The following is a 14,728-nucleotide window of genomic DNA, read 5'->3' as shown; positions in this document are numbered from 1 at the left end:
CCCAAATTGAAATATTATAATAAATTATTGAATGGAGAAAATATTTGAATAGAAGTTTAAAATAAGGAGGAGAGAAATGAGCTATTTAAGCTATATAATATAATTGAATATCATCGAACCAATATGAAAATATAATTCGTTTCAATATGCTCATTCATTGATGGATATTAATTGAAGACCCTAGAATTATACAGGGTGAGTTAATAGAATTCGATCAACTCTTGTAAATTTTGGACTAGGAGAATGATTCAAATTTTGATGGAATCGACAGTACTCTACTTCAATTATTTTCATTCCACAGGCTGGTCCGAAAGTGGTGAATTACGATACCACCCAGTTTTTTCGAGTAGAATACCCAATTTTATATGAAATGAAGTTCTGATTTCGAAATATCCCACTATCATTCATCTGTGGTACTTTTTGACGTAGCACACTTTTTTCGAGAAATTTCATGGGTAAAAAAGTTTAAACTGAAGATCATATCTTGAAAACCGAGATAATTGTATGATTTTTTCTTTGACTTCACGAAAACTTTTCGAGTCTTCTGCGAATTACTCGTATTACTGCGTATTACTCTAGAGGTCGTCCGAAAAACACTGCAATTTTTCAAAAATGACCTTCAAATGAGTCCAATTATTCAAATGGCATGCCCTGAATTTTTTTTGTAGATACCCTAGTGAGTATCCTTCACTTTTTGTCGAGACATGTTGGAGCTGACATTTTTATACTCACGGAATTTGTCGAAAGAAGTGGTTTACGTCAAAAATTATCAGAAATATATGATGACCAGTGGAGTATTTCGAAATCAGAATTCAATGAAGATTATTTATTACTATGATATAAAATTCTTATACTCATTAAAAAAAACAGGGTGTTGTAGTGTTTCACCACTTTAGGATCAGTGAGTAAAATAATTTAAGCTTATGCACTGAGATTCTGTCAAAATTTTAATCCTTCTACTAGCTCAAAATTTCCAAGAGTTATCGATCGATCGAGCACCTCTATTGACTCACCCTGTATACAGATCGTTCCACGGTAGAAGTTTAGAGTACGGATTATTGGTTTTATAACTGAAAATCTGTTAAAGGGGTTTACGCTTTTGATCTATCGACCTGAAATATTTTTTATTATTCGACGTTGCCGCTTATTCGAAAATTTACTATGAATTCAGTTAATCGAATTGAAAATTTTGTAGCCAAAGTTCGCAAAATTAAAGCACTTTTGGATTGTCATGAAGTACCTTCTCGGTAGGGAATAATGATACTGGTGAAAATATTTGGGCTGTGTGAAGAATTGAAACCGTGTGCGTCGCTCAAAAACATCTGACAATATTGCTGCTGTAGCCCGTATTGTTGACGAAAACCCAGATTTCTCTCTACCACGCTATGATAATTGACGTTTTATGGACGCAAATGGCAGATATTCATGTGACCGACATTTATTTTCAACGAGACGATGCTACATGCCACACAAGCGACGAAACAATCGCAATTTTGCAAGAAAAGTTTTTTGGTCAGTTTATTTCTTGAAGTGGTGTTCACAATTTGCCACCGAGATCTTGTGATTTAACACTTTTAGACTTTTTTCTGTGAACGATGAGGTCTATGCCAATGCCCCCTTATCGATTCAAGACCTTCAAGATGCAATTATCGAGGACATAGAGATGCAAAGAGATCCTTGAAAAGGATATGGCCCTGAAACCATAACCGTGGCTGTCATTTGGCCGATATCGTTTTCCATCTTCAATGGCATACTTTTATTTTCAAAATAAAATTAAAATACATTTTTTTCTCTTGAAATATAATCCTCTTAACTTAAAAATGAAACTATTCATTGAAAAAACCTGTATAACTAAATAAACTTATGTAGTCTATAAAGGTCGATTAGAGCATAAATTAACGAGCGTTCAAAAGCTCCTGACCTGCATTCCTCATTTCTATATAGTTCATTCGAAAATGTCACCCGAGATACAAAATAACTCCAGGAGAATTTTCTAAATGAACCTAAGTCTGATGACGTTCCTATTTCCAATGAGCAACATCGAAAATAACCGTAAATGCTGAATGCAAAAGAAGATTACATTGATACCAAACCCGCCTATTTGCCCTTTTGCATTGTCAGATCGAGTCATTCAGAGAATCTCATTCACAATAGCAGTAACAGGGTACAAAGCACTCTCCAAGGACCAGTTATTTTTCTCGGCTTGTCCTATAGAGGCGTTTCTATTCTATTCGTATTTGTCCACAGCGAATCCTTTGTTCTCTTTTCAATTCTTAGCATTTATTCCTTCTTTCAGAATTTTCCAGGTATTCTTTTTCGTAAAAGGAGGTTTTCCATATTTCCTGAAATTGAAAATTTCAATGTTTTTCAATACAATCAGGTATAATATGCTTATAAATGGTATATACGTATTAAAGTGGAATTAACCTCAAATGAAAAATTCAGTCTGATAGAATACTTGTTCTCTATGGAAAGAAACTCAATTGGAGTCAATATTTCAGCCTCATCTCTCGAGAGGGAATACCACCAAGTGACATTGTCATGATCTGTGAATGTTTGCCAAGAGGAGGAGGGACAATACTAATGTTTCTTCACCCCTCTCTTTTCAAGAACGGTTGACGATTTTATAATTGCCAATTGGATCCTAAAACAAACAAAAAAAAAGAACCAGAAAGGAGTACTAAACATTAGTTTTCATTATATCGATTTGAAGTTAGCGACCCATTCTAAAAAAGAATCTGAAACTGAATGGATAGCTTGGAAACCACCATGAAATTTATAAATTGGACAATTATTCACCAATTGGTCAATGGTTTCTTCCACACTCACATAGTGGGCTATCAATAGAATGTCATTCGAAGAGCGTACTATTACAACGACCATGACCAGTCCTAAGTCGATTTAAAATACAACAAATTTTCCTAGAAAGATTGAAACCTAGAACTATTTCTGAAGGATCAACGATAAGACTTTTGTTGAAGACGTTAAAAGAAGTCCATTCTGAACGCCAAATTTCCTTGTCGCTTTCATTAGATTGAAGGAAGGTTTTAATCCATAAAAATCTGCGTGATTTCAATCTAGCAGTTCTAGATTCTGGGAAGTAGGATACAATTGGAAATAAGTTCGGTTAGAAATGAAATTTATCCCAAGATTTCTTGACTGCAACCTGTCGTCGAATATGAGGCGGAACTATATGTATATGTGATAGCACCGGTAACCAATGTAAAGGTGTAGATCTAATAGTTACACTCATAATTCTCATAGAAACGTTAAGCTGTGCATCAATTTTATGAACATGAGCACTTTTGAACCAAACAGAACAACAGTATTCAGCAGCAGAAAAAACCAAGGCCAAAGCTGCTGTACGAAGAGTGCTGGCAACAGCACCCCATGTAGATCCTGCTAATTTTTGGAGGATATTATTCCTCGACTTCAATTTCAAATGCAAATTTTTCAAGTGAACCTAGAAATTCAAAGGAGAATCAAGTTTAATTCCAAGATATTTGGGAGCAAAATGATGGATTTTAGTTGATATTTCTACTTGATTCTATTGATGACATCACATGAAGAAAATTTTGACTTTCATACTATTATGTGGGATCAGATCATTCCATAAGATCCCGAGAGATTTTAGAGAAGTCAGACCGAGGCATATAATACAGAACAGATTCAATAAAAAATATTTCATCCTTTCGAAAAAGTCTGATTAATGTTGGATCCAGTTATTGTTCCCTGTAAATAATTGAGATGGTCAACGGGATGCTTGAAGACCTATTAGTTTCTTCAAGTATCGAAGGCATGGCGGTTTCAATTTATTTACAGGGAACGAATTGTTATTGTACATATAATGTGAAAAGGATGTGTAATTTTTCGGGGTGTCCAAGATCTGTCATGTCGGTTATAACACTTAAGAGATTTACTGGGGTTGGGAAAGTTCGAGAACAAGACGGTTGTACCAGATGTGTTACATCTGTGTATCAGGTACTAGTCCTTCGAGAATATTCGATTTCCAGGAATCCGCGAAGATCTTTGTGAGCGGTACGGCAAAATTCTTATTGGACTAGGGGATGGTACTTTCCCTAAGGGTGTGATCAAGCCAGAAGGGGGAAAGGATATTCAGAGTGAACGGGGTAAGTTGCGGTCAGGGGACGAAGTAAGTTCCAATCGGCAGAGAGTCAGTTTAAGGCAAGTCTAAGAAGAGTTAAGTTCGGTCGGTAAACTTAAGACGTAAGACGAAAAGACGGTTCGCGGACTAGTTTAAGACGAGTCGCGAACAAATCAAAGACGAGACGACCGAAACTTGTAATGAGACAAAAACGTGAAATATCGAAGACGACTCGAGTAATTAAAACTAGAGTTGAAGACGAAATTCAGTACCGTAGTGAGAAACTTGTAATTAAGACGTAATTAAGATCTTCTCAACACTGAGTTTGTACTGTACGAGTGTGGCTTTGTAAATAGATCTACATAATTCAAAAGAGTTTGATTATTACAAACCCGAACAAAGTCACGAAGAAGAAGACGAAAGGCCAGGTAATCGAATCATACCTCAAGACGATCGATTAACCAAGCCTACATTAATACCAAATTTTCAATTCTCATTCTGATTGTCAATTGAATGCATAATTTCCTTAGTTTGTTCGGCTAAAACCAGAACAAATAAAAATATACTCACATTTATGGGGAATCTGAATAATGAATCCTCGCAACTGCATTCAATCCGAGATTTAATCTCAGAAAGAAAAAAAATTTAAAAAAGAACGAGATCAGAAACATAAGTCAAATTCTTCGCATGTCCCTTTTAAATTCTGTATTGTTCAGAGAGATGAAAAGGGACTGGAAATGGGAATTATATATTTCATTATTAAGGTTTGTCAAACATTCGTTCCTGACTATCTCAATTTTGGTTCTATGCTTGGGGATATTATTTACAGAGATAACTTGAATATCCAACAGCGAACTGACAGGTTCATTAGGGTTTGTCAAAGAAAGCCAATTCTGGTTGGGAATTTTGAAATGATGTTTTATTGAGTTCATGAAGTGGAAAACGTTGAGCATCCATCGTGAATTCTTTAAGGAAAATCAGGACTGGATTGAAACGAGAGTTTTCAATAAAATAGCAAATAATTGTAATAACTTAATTGATAAAGCATTGTTTTAATTATACATAATCCATTATGGGTTTCTTCGTCCATTTTATTGGTTATAATAAAAAGCAAATTTCTGGAATAGGACTATATATTTTCTTCCCTTTGTATGTATAATAATAAAAGGCAAACCTAGTCCTATTCCTGGAATTTGTTTTTTATTATTATACATACAAAGACGTTCAACTCTGCTTCGACCATTTTTTTCCGAAATTCGAGGCTTTATTTTAGAAAAACTGGTTATAGATCGATGATTAAAAGTATTGTCTATCCCTGGCCACTACTTTTTCCAATCTTTCGGGCAGCTAAGGAATCCCGCGTTGCAAAAACTGGTCATCTTTTGAAGCGATCCACGAATCGATTTAATTTATTATTTCTTCATAAGGCCGGAAGTGCTGATCAGCCCTTGATCAAGGCAAGTGATAGTTCGAAAGCAACGTTTGGAGAATACGACGGGTGGAGTAGGACTTACCATTTCAACGTTTCCAAGTAAGTCATGACCACTTTCGCAACATGGGGTCGAGCATTGTCATGCTGTGAAATCACTTCATCATGTCTCTCGTTGTATTGCGATCGTTTGTCTTTCAATGCTCGGCTCAAATGCATTAATGTCGTTCGATAACGATCGCCTGTGATTGTTTCAATCAGTTTTAACTACGCTGATCTGGTCCCACCAAATACTGAGCATTACCTTGGAAAAGTGAATATTCGGTTTAGCCGTCGACGTGGAAGCATGGCCGGGATATTCCTATGATTTCCTGCGCTTAGGTTTATTGTGATGAAGCCATTTTTTGTCTCCAGTTACAATGCGATGCAGAAATCCCTTCCGTCCTTGCCTTGAATAATTCCCATGACTTTCAGACGTTTTGGAATGGCTTGTTGCGTCACTCCCAATTATCCTGCCAATTATTGTTGCGTTTGACATGAATCTGGATCTAGTAATGCCTCCAATTCTGCATCTTCGGAAAGATTGTCTCTTCGACCGACATGCTGGTCTTTGACGTCAGAATCACCGTTCTTGAAGCGTTTAAACCACTCTAGACACGTTTGTCCGCTAATAGCGGCCTCTCCATAGGTATTTGAGAGCATTCGATGAGCCTCAGCCGCAGATTTCCTCATATTAAAGCAGAAAATTGAAACCTCCCGCAAATGACGAGAATTTGGCTCGTAAGCTGGCAAGTTTAATCGTGAATAACTTCATGATGCAGACATAAATCGACTAATATTTAGATGGCGTAATGTTAACGAATATCTAAGCTCATTGTATGACATCTACGATCTATTTATTTTGACTACCACTACCGCTTACCACTACAGCCATCTGTTACAAAAAAGTGAAAGCAAAGTTGTACACATAATATTTGGATAAACTGGTAGAAAACGTTTTTTTGAAAGAATAACAGACGTTGTCAACGAGAGATATAATCAAATTACGAGTTGCGATAAACAGAAGAACAATTGGACCATTTTCAGCAAGAAGCTTAAAAGCGTAACGTCAATTTATTCAGCATTCCTCAGATAAACAATGAAGACATCACAAAAACGTTAGCGTCAATATGTAAAGATAAGGGAGTTGATATTATCGAGCAATCCATATATGAATGTCATCGCTTGGAAAGGAAAGTAAACAATGAAATCGTCCTATAATTCTCTGCATAATTCATGCAGCAATCCCAAAGAAACAAATTCTTGTTATCGAGGAGAGATTTAGCGAAGAATGGAATAAGAATTAACGAAGATTTAACAAGGAAGGGACTAGAACTGTACAGATGTGCTGTTTTTGGATGCAATTTTATCTGTTTCGGATCATAATTAGATCAGGTCGAATTTTTCAGGTATTACTTGATTATTTTATGTGTTTTGAGTTCTCAGAATTTGGTGCCTCATTTATCTGAAAGTGTAGTTATTAGTTTTTTATGCGCATTTCGTACAAGAGATATTATAGACGGTCAAAATTTAGTGAGTCGATGAAGGGTTAAATTTTAACAGGTGTTTTTTTCGAAGTATATAACTTTAAGTTGGCTTTACTTTCCAAAATGGTGACCGATTTAACAGCTGTCAAGTGATTTATTCTCAGTTTGGTTTGGCAATTTATCATGAATAGACTCACGCCTGAACAACGCTCGCAAATAGTGCAATTTTATTTCGAAAATAATGGTTCTGTGCGGAATACGTATCGCGCACTACGTCCATTTTATGTTGTTTAGCGATAAAGCGCACTTCTGGTTGAATAGCTATGTCAACAAACAAAACTGCCGCATTTGGAGTGAAGATAATCCTCAAGTGTATGTTGAAACACCGTTACATCCAGAAAAACTGACTGTTTGGTGCGCTTTATGGGCTGGTGGAATCATTGGTCCGTACTTCTTCAAAAACGATGATGGCCAGAACGTTACAGTCAATGGTGATCGGTATAGAGCCATGATTACTTTTTCATTCCTGAATTGAACAACCATGATGTCCAGTAGCTGTGGTTTCAGCAAGACGGCGCAACATGTCACAATCGATTTATTGAAAGACACGTTTGGTGATCAACTAATTTCACGTTTTGGACCTGTGAATTGGCCTCCAAGATCTTGTGATTTAACACCGCTAGACTACTTTCTGTAGGGCTATGTAAAGTTATATTTCTATGCGGATAAGCCACAAACCCTTGACCATTTGGAAGACAACATTCGCCGTGTTATTGCCGATATACGGCCACAAATGTTGGAAAAATTCATCGAGAATTGGACGTCCGGATTGGACTACATCCGAGCCAGCCGTGACAGTCATATGCCAGAAATCATATTTAAAATGTAATGCCACAAGATTATCTTGCGGATAAATGAAATTCATGTCAATCGAATAATCCATCGTTGTTTTATTGCAATTTAAAGTTCTATAGCTCTAAGAAAACACCCTTTATTCTTTATATCTTTTCACTTTGATATGGTTGAGTTTGACTATCTACACGAGACATCGCCACAGCATTGTTATCCCAATATTGTTGTCTCTTTTCATTGTACACGATGTTCAATTTAACTTTCAATTAAGTCGAATTATTATTAGTAATAATCCTTGGTGAGTTTATTATAAACAGCCATACGAAGGTTTCTTCAAACATTGAATATGCACTGAAGAACCTAATAAGAAAGATAGTTTACACCCTTAAAGAGTAAACCCACGAAAGCAATGAATCAAATCATAATTGAGAACTTTTCAAGGGGTCCAAAGCGATAAATAACACCACGAAAAAATTGTTCCGATGCCAACGAAAAATCTCGGAGATATATCTCACGAATTGTCTCCTTCGGGAGGTATCTCAAACAGATAAAACATCTCTCCCTACCGACCACCCTCTACGTCGGCGGCTATTTAACCGAGATAATTTTCTTTTTGTTTTCAGGCTGAACAGCACTGCCCACCAGGCGCGTTGGGAGCAGGTCCAGGCGGAAGTGAAAGCAACTGGAACCTATCAGCTGACTGAAACCGAGCTGATTTATGGCGCCAAGTTGGCTTGGAGAAACGCCGCTAGGTGCATAGGCAGAATACAATGGTCCAAACTACAAGTGAGTGCTTTCTGTTGTACATTCTAGCTGGTAATCGACAATGATCCGACCATCGAACTCGATTCATTATTCTTTATATTATGGAGGGAGGTGGGGAGAGGGAGTGAATGGAAGCTGCTAAACAAGGGGTGAATGAGTTATGTTTGTGGTATATTGGGTGGTTGCTCTTAACCTTAAGAAACATTCATTACAGTACTGAAAACAGTGCTGTAATGAACTCATTACAGTTATATTTTCCGTTTTGTGGTTGTCTACACTGAATTCCGATCCTATCAAACTTCAAAAAACGTCAATTGTCAATAAAATATAATTTGGATATAGCGAAATGATTTGCAACACTATTCATAAGTTCTCTTAATCAGGGCCCCCGCAAGGGACATCAACGCCCGCGTGCGGAACATATTTTGGCGCCCCTTAAAGGGGAGAGGTGGAGAAAAGCACTGCTGGATAATCGGAATTTTTTTTTTTGTTTTGTTAAGAATTTAGTATAGAATGGTTGAAAATCTATCAGCAACCTTCATTGCCTTGAGAACTTTATGGTGTTAGTTGTAACATAATACATTTCAAATGTGTTTCACAAACTTAAGCTGTATTCTTCTATAAATTATTCATAAAGGCATAAACATTTAATTAGGATTAATCCAGAAATTGAATGGATGTTTTTCTAGATTTGGCTGCTGCAAATTCTTTTATATTATCAATCAATCAATTTTATCGAGTATCTCTTGCTCTATATCTAAGATTGCCAATCCAGAAAATCTTTCTTATGACATGGTAGACTTCAAATAGTTTTTAATTATTTTCAATTTAGTGAATGAAATCTCACCAGAAGCAACAGACAAAGGTCACAGGTAAAGTGAGAAGGATTCTTGAGGCAATACGAAGATTCGGTAGAGAAGAAGTTAGATTATTTGCAATATATTGTAGAATTTCAATAGGATTTTCGCTTCAGATAATGAAAACAATCTTAGGGCTTTTATCTCGTTGAATAAATCATTTTCTTTCACGTCAGCCTCTTTTTTTTTCCTGTCAGTTAGCTTTTGTTGAAGAGCATGGTAGCATTTTAATAGATATTTGTCATTTAATTTGAGTTGAGAATATCACAAATAAAACAAAAAACGTTAACGTTATCTACAATTTAAGGAACTTAGTGTTTGATCAATTATTTTCAAAAAGAAATTTATTTTAAAAGCGATTTTTGAATCTTCAGGTGACTCATCCGTCTGTTCATAATAGAACAATTTTGGTTTATACTTTCGTCTTACAGTATATAATGGAGAAAAACCTTGATCTATCTCAAGAGCAGCCGCTAGTTTTTCAGCTCTCGCAAGTTTTTCCTCGAGAACATTATCATTCCTATAATTTTTGAAATGATCAACTAAATTCTTCAAATAGTTTTGGTACACTTTAATGTCAATCGCTACACTTTGCATCATTTTGCTCACAATATTAATCTGGAATGAAACATCATAAGAAATTATTATACTTCAAATAAATTTAAAAGTATCATTTTCTGCTATTTCTAAAAGGCTATCACATATTTGAATGAAATGAAACTTTAGCATCAATTCGACTTGACCATCTAGTATCACTTAGGGGTTTTAGATGTAACTGAGGATCATGCTTTTTTATAACATTCCAATCTTTTTGTGGATGAAGAGAAATATATATATAAATATATATAAATATATATAAATATATATATATATATATATATAATATATATATAAGTTCTTGTACAATATCAAAAGAATCCACTATTTCATTTGAAACCTTAGCAGTATCATTTTCAGTTAAATTTAAGCTGTGTGCAGCACATGGCGCAAAAAATACCCAAGGATTAGCATGGAGTATGCGTTTTTGTAAACCAATATCTGGCTATTTCATACCGATTTCGACGTTCGGAAATTTGTATGAATTGTAAGAAAGAAGTTTGTAAAAAAAAATTGTTGAAAAAATTTGAAAGAATCTTTTTCGAAAACCTTTGGTCCATCGGTTCTTCATGCGGTCTATAAGAGGTTTTGGCGCCCTTTCAGAGTGGCGCCCGCGTGCTGTGCACGCGTTGCACGCGCGGTTGCGGGGGCCCTGCTCTTAATTCTGGTGGAGTTAAATCGATGTCGTCAGACATAATTCACGAATTTAATGCGATATCATAAATTATTTCAGAATCCGAAACGTACGATTCAAATTGAAATTCTGTGATCTGTCAATTTTTGTAAAAGTTACACCAACTGCCAAAGTACAATTCAAAAGTCACTAGGATGTAGGTATGATCTGAATTCTCAATTGAATTTCGACAATAATTCATGAAACTTGACTAAAATAGAGGAAATATCATCTACTTAATACTCGATGCAGAAGGCAATTCCAGCACTCGCTCTTTCGTGGCTCGTTTTAGAATTTTGCATTCGTGTTGGAATATACTATTAGCTATCTGGACAACTGAAATGATTGAAGCTGAAATTTTTTGACATATGACAATTAAAAACTACCCCATTACTAAAAATTGAACAACAGCGTATTGAAATTATTCAAATTCACTAGAATGGAGACATACTTCACAAAACTAAAGTACTTTGGATCGTCTTGAAGTGATACTGGTGGAAACATTTGAGCGTTGGGGCAAGTTAGTGATGTGAAAAATCAAATCCATATGCGTCGCTCAAGTACAACTGTGATTATGGCTGCTGCAGCCTGTAGTGTTGACGATAACCCAGGTTTGTCGATTCCTCGTTGATCTTGGAAATTACACATTTCACAAATGACATCACACCATATTTTGACTCAGGCCTTAAGGCTATTCAGGTTCAGTTAACACAAGAACTCAAGCCAGTCGATTGCTAGCAAAGTCATATCTTCGCTGATTGGATCCGGATTTTCATCAAAAATCAATTTTTAGTGAAGAGGCTCATTTTCAGTTCGGAGGCTACGTTAATAAGCAGAACAGTCACATTTAGCCATTTGAAATTTGGCCTCTCCATAATCGACCTTAATTATTCGAAAATGAGGCTGGTGCAACTGTTACGGTGAACGGATTGAGCTACCGAGCTCTGATTAATGAATTTTTATGATCGGAATTGAAAGATATTGATGTGGACGACGTTTACTTTCAACAAGACGGCGCTGAGTGCCACACAAGCAAAGAAACAATCGCAGTTCTGCAAAAACTGTTTCCTAGCTGTGTTGTTTCTCGAGGAGGTAATCTCAATGGGCTATCAGGATCTTGTAATTTAACAATTTCAAACTTTTATCTTTTGGAGCCAAGTGAAAGATAAGGTGTATGCTAATACTCCGCAGTCCATTAAATACTTCAGAGATGGAATTCGTGAATTTATCTAGGATATATAGCCGCAAGTGTGCGAATTCGTCATGGAAAATTTTATGGGAATAAAATGGTGCTGCAACCGTTAATGTGGCGGCCATTTGGCTGAAATCGTTTTCTTTCGTTATTAGCATATCTTCCTTTCAACAATAAAATTATTCTTTATATCTCTAACATGGTTATAAATTCAAATTAAAAAAAAAAATCTGACTTTCACGGCTATCATACACGGAATAGGAATGGGCTTGCAATAGATTTGCATAGATCGAAGAAATTTGAACGCTCACCGAATTATGTTGGCAAAAAGGTAATAAATGCTCTCCCCGAGAACGTCAGGTGTCTGCCCTATGATAAATTCAAGTTGTGCTTGAAGAAATTGTTACTGTCAAGGGCATATTATTCACTTGATGAATTTTGTAATGATATGTGTGTGTAATTGTATTTTCTACTTGATTTTGTGAATTGACGTGTACATCTGTGTGAACAGCATAAGTACCTACAAATAAAGATGATTATGATTATGATTACATGTTATGAGTACCTATCATATAACCCAAGAAAATTACTGAAGGAGCATTGTAAAATTTAACGAATGTATCGAAAAAAAACCAAGATAGGTATAGCGAAATATTTGAAACAGTATTTCTTCAGAAACGCCCTGAACCTAACTCAAGAAAGAATCAAAATATCTGTGATCTGCTGTCTGACATCTTTCCTAAGTTTTTATGGAAATGAATGTTATCGTAGAAGAATTATGGTGCACGATTTAGGTTGTTAGACGATTACGCACTCCTAGAATTACGCAATTATCTTTTTCTAGTCGTGCGTAATATCCTTCTCACAACTCTAGTTCTGTAATATACTTATTTTCTACTCCGCCTTTAGAAAATGACGAAATATGTACAACCCGCCAACTACGTAACTGTCTATTTAAGCACTGTTCAACGTCAAACTGTGCAATTTACTTTAGATTAAACAAAAAGCACGATCAACAACCAACACGGTATCATCTGCAAAGTAAATCCTACGGCGAATAACCAATAAGATAAAACCTTTAGTAGTTGCCACGGAAACGAATTAATAACAGCCCGCGTAGCCGATAACCTTTTGACATTTCGTATTTGTGTCGCGATTTTCCACCAGTTTTTAGATTTGCCTAATGATTGCCATAGTAGAAATACATGTAGGCTTGGTTAATCGATCGTCTAGAGGTATGATTCGATTACCTGGCCTTTCGTCTTTTTCTCCGTGACTTTGTTGGATTTGTAATAATTAAACTCTTTTGAATTACTTACATCTATTTACAAAGTCATAATTATACAGTACAAACTCAGTATTGAGAAGATCCTAATTACGTCTTAATTACAAGTTTCTCACTACGGTACTGAATTTCGTCTTTAACTCGTTTGTTGATTACTCGAAACGTCTTCGTTTATCACGTTTTCGTCGTGTTTCAAGTTTTCGGTCGTCTCGTCTTTGATTTGTTCGCGACTCGTCTTAATCTAGTCCGCGAACCGTCTTTACGTCTTAAGTTGATCGACCGAACTTGTTCTGTCTCCCGTCATAGACTTAACTCCAACTTTACCCGTCTTCGGCTTAATTTTAACTGTCTCTCTGCCGATTGGAACTACCCTCTCTCGAATATCGACCTCCCTTCTCTCGGTTTGACCACACCCTTAGGGAAAAGTACCATCCCCTAGTCCAATAAGAGCTTTGCCGTACCGCCCACAAAGATCTTCGCGGATTCCTGGAAATCGAATATTCTCGAAGAAGGGATAGAACCTGATACACAGATGTAACACATCTGGTACAACCGTCTTGTTCTCGAACCTTCCCAACCCCAGTAAATCTCTCAAGTTTTACAACCCTTTGACATCTTCGACACCCCGAAGAATTACACATCCTTTTTACATTATATGTACAATAACAATACGTTCCCTGTAAATCAATTGAAACTGTCATGCCCTCGACACCCAAAAGAAACTAATAGGTCTCCAAGCATCCGGTTGACCATCGCAATTATTTACAGGGTATAATAACTGGATCCTACATACATTACTCGACTTGTGAGACAATTACGCACATCTAGAATCACGCATAATTGAGCATAACTTTTTCAAGTCGTGCGTAATATGCTTCTTACAACTATTGTTGTGTAATATACTATTACGGCCGATCAACGGTTACAACTGCACCAGCACTATCACCCACATTCAGTAACACAAACGCCTTCACTCGTTTTCCTTTACAACGCGGCACATTAAACCCATTTTTGATATGCAACTTCCACATCCAACTTGATGAATAGCATGTACCATTTCGCGAAATGATTGATGGCACATTTTTCCAATACAAACGTAAGGACACGAGACAATAAATTCCTACATTTATCGGCACCTATCTCTATTGGTGCGTTCTGGCAAACGCGAACAATTTTTTTCGGCAGGCCCGGACGCTTCGCGAATCAATTCACTGGCCGATTGAATTCGGCCCGTTTGACGACACAAACGCGAAAATATGTCGTATATATCGGTGTTGCGTAATAGCGTAATCCCCCAATGCACAACCATAGTTTTTCCATCCTTTCGGATTCATCGCGATTTATCGGAGATTGGAGTGTACGTATATCGCTGCCGATTAACGCGCGATATGGGGTATTCATACGGACGGAACGAATCGAATTGATTCATTTTGTGCAATTCTATGGG

The 14,728-nt window shown here is 36.4% G+C and overlaps 1 protein-coding gene across 3 annotated transcripts in view; it reads left to right on the top strand.

Moving 5' to 3' along the window:
- LOC123680417 (nitric oxide synthase-like protein) overlaps nucleotides 1-14,728 on the top strand; it is a 171,100-nt gene that overhangs the window by 30,061 nt on the left and 126,311 nt on the right. For all 3 annotated transcript variants that reach the window (XM_045618310.1, XM_045618311.1, XM_045618309.1), the window contains exon 3: nucleotides 8,536-8,698. In XM_045618310.1, coding sequence (XP_045474266.1) covers nucleotides 8,536-8,698 — 163 coding nt within the window. The remainder of the gene's footprint in view (nucleotides 1-8,535; nucleotides 8,699-14,728) is intronic.

This window comes from Harmonia axyridis, chromosome 5, assembly GCF_914767665.1.
Source record: "Harmonia axyridis chromosome 5, icHarAxyr1.1, whole genome shotgun sequence".
NCBI classification, from domain to species: Eukaryota; Metazoa; Arthropoda; class Insecta; order Coleoptera; family Coccinellidae; genus Harmonia; species Harmonia axyridis.
Note: the sequence above shows the minus strand (reverse complement) of the source record. Positions and strands in the feature narration are given on the sequence as shown.